Here is a 1,696-nt window from a genome sequence, read left to right on the forward strand (position 1 = left end):
TGCCCCTTCTACACGGGGGACCAAGGTGTGCTGTGACAGTGGTACCAAGTGCACATGGCGGAGCCCATCTGCCCCTCCCCCATTAGAACCTAGCCTAGGACCCGCCCATCTCCTCATCCCCGCCATTGAGAAGTCACCACAGCAGCCCTGTTGTCCCAGGAGACACCACAGCCCTCTCCCAAGAGTCTCAGGGCAAAGCCAGCGAGTCCTTGGCCCAGGCCCCATCCCTCCCAGAGGTAGGCTCCCGCCTGAAGACTGATCCCCTCCTTCACCCTTACTCCCCACCCCCACCCCGGGAGAGAGTTCCCGCATATTTCTTTGAGAAAGAAGAGAACGGAAAGCCTCATGAGTGAGGCAGGAGAGGCCGCCCTCAGGAAGGGGGCCGCCTCAGTTTCCCCTCAAGATGCGCAGAGGGGTCTCTTGTCCTTGGGAGGCGGAGATTCTTCCCGAGCCCTGGTGGCCAGCAACCTCAGCAGGGACGCCATCTCCGAGGCCACCGCGGTGGCGGACGCCAGGGGAAAGGCGCCCAAGAAGGTCATCGCCAAGGGGGTACGTGGCTCCGTGAAGTGGTTTAATGTGAAGAAAGGGTACGGTTTCATCCGCAGACACGATAGGGAGGAGGACGTGTTCGTGCACCACACGGCCATCGCCCGGAACAACCCTCACAAGTACCAACGCAGCGTGGGCGACGGCGAGACGGTGGAGTTCGACGTGGTGCTGGGCGAGCGGGGCACCGAGGCCGCTAACGTGACCGGGCCAGCGGGCGCCCCAGTGGAGGGCAGCCGCTTCGCCGCCAACCGCTCCGGCGTCCGCCGCGGCTTCTACATCTGCCGCCGCACGCCTCAGCCTCGCCGTCACCTGGGCGCCGAGGACGACGTCGATGAAGGCGAGGGCGGCGGCGACGGCTTCACCGTGACCCGGGGTCCGAGGCGCCGCCTGCCCAGCCTCTCCCCAGACCAACGGCGGCGCTGCTCGCCCTTCCGCAGGGCCCAGGCCGTGCCCGGCCTCCCCTCGATCCTCGCTCCCGACCGCGGCCTGCAGGCCGCCCACCTGCCTGGGCCCGCCCCTGCCGCAAGGCCCCAGGGCGCACCGCCGGCGCGGAGGCCCGGCCTCAGCTACCGGCTGAGTCGCCCTAGGGACCGAGGCTGCCCTCCTGGTCCTAAGCCCTCACTCGGCATCTCCGAGGAGCTGGCAGAGAAGGACAAGGAGAGCGGGCGCGTTGCTGGAGGCCTGCAGCAGAGGCCCCCGCCATGCTGCGGATCCCGCCTCCCCATCCCGGAAGGAGCAGAGGGCAAGATCCGCCAGGGCCCTGCAGAAGCCTCGGCTCATGTTGCCAAGAAGAGCAGCCCTGCAGTCGTGGATGCCCTCTCCACACTCAAGCCGAGTAACAGCCCGATTCCCTCCCCAGGGACTCCCTAGCCTGGGCTGCAGATGATGTCCCCTTGAGGAGATGGTGCCCCTTGGCGCTACACAGTCCAAACATCCATTATTGACTGTTGGATTTTTGCCTTGAGAACAATACATGCCCCTGCCCCAGGGTTTGGGGGTAAACTGCAGCATCTATATATTTCTAAGCGCCCTCTTACCATCTGCTTCGGTAGTTTCTGCACATACACTCACACAAACACATTCACATACGCACGCACGCACGCATGCACTCGCATACGCACAGATTCAGACATGCACACATGCTTCT

The 1,696-nt window shown here is 64.6% G+C and overlaps 1 protein-coding gene across 1 annotated transcript; it reads left to right on the forward strand.

The window, feature by feature from the left end:
- The first annotated feature begins 345 nt into the window (after positions 1–345).
- Positions 346–1,419, forward strand: LOC107506327 (Y-box-binding protein 3-like). The gene has a single exon (XM_036226541.1). The coding sequence runs from the start codon at positions 346–348 to the stop codon at positions 1,417–1,419; it is 1,074 nt and encodes a 357-aa protein (XP_036082434.1).
- The last annotated feature ends 277 nt before the right edge of the window (positions 1,420–1,696 follow it).

This window comes from Rousettus aegyptiacus, unplaced genomic scaffold (assembly GCF_014176215.1).
Source record: "Rousettus aegyptiacus isolate mRouAeg1 unplaced genomic scaffold, mRouAeg1.p scaffold_m13_p_9, whole genome shotgun sequence".
NCBI lineage: Eukaryota > Metazoa > Chordata > Mammalia > Chiroptera > Pteropodidae > Rousettus > Rousettus aegyptiacus.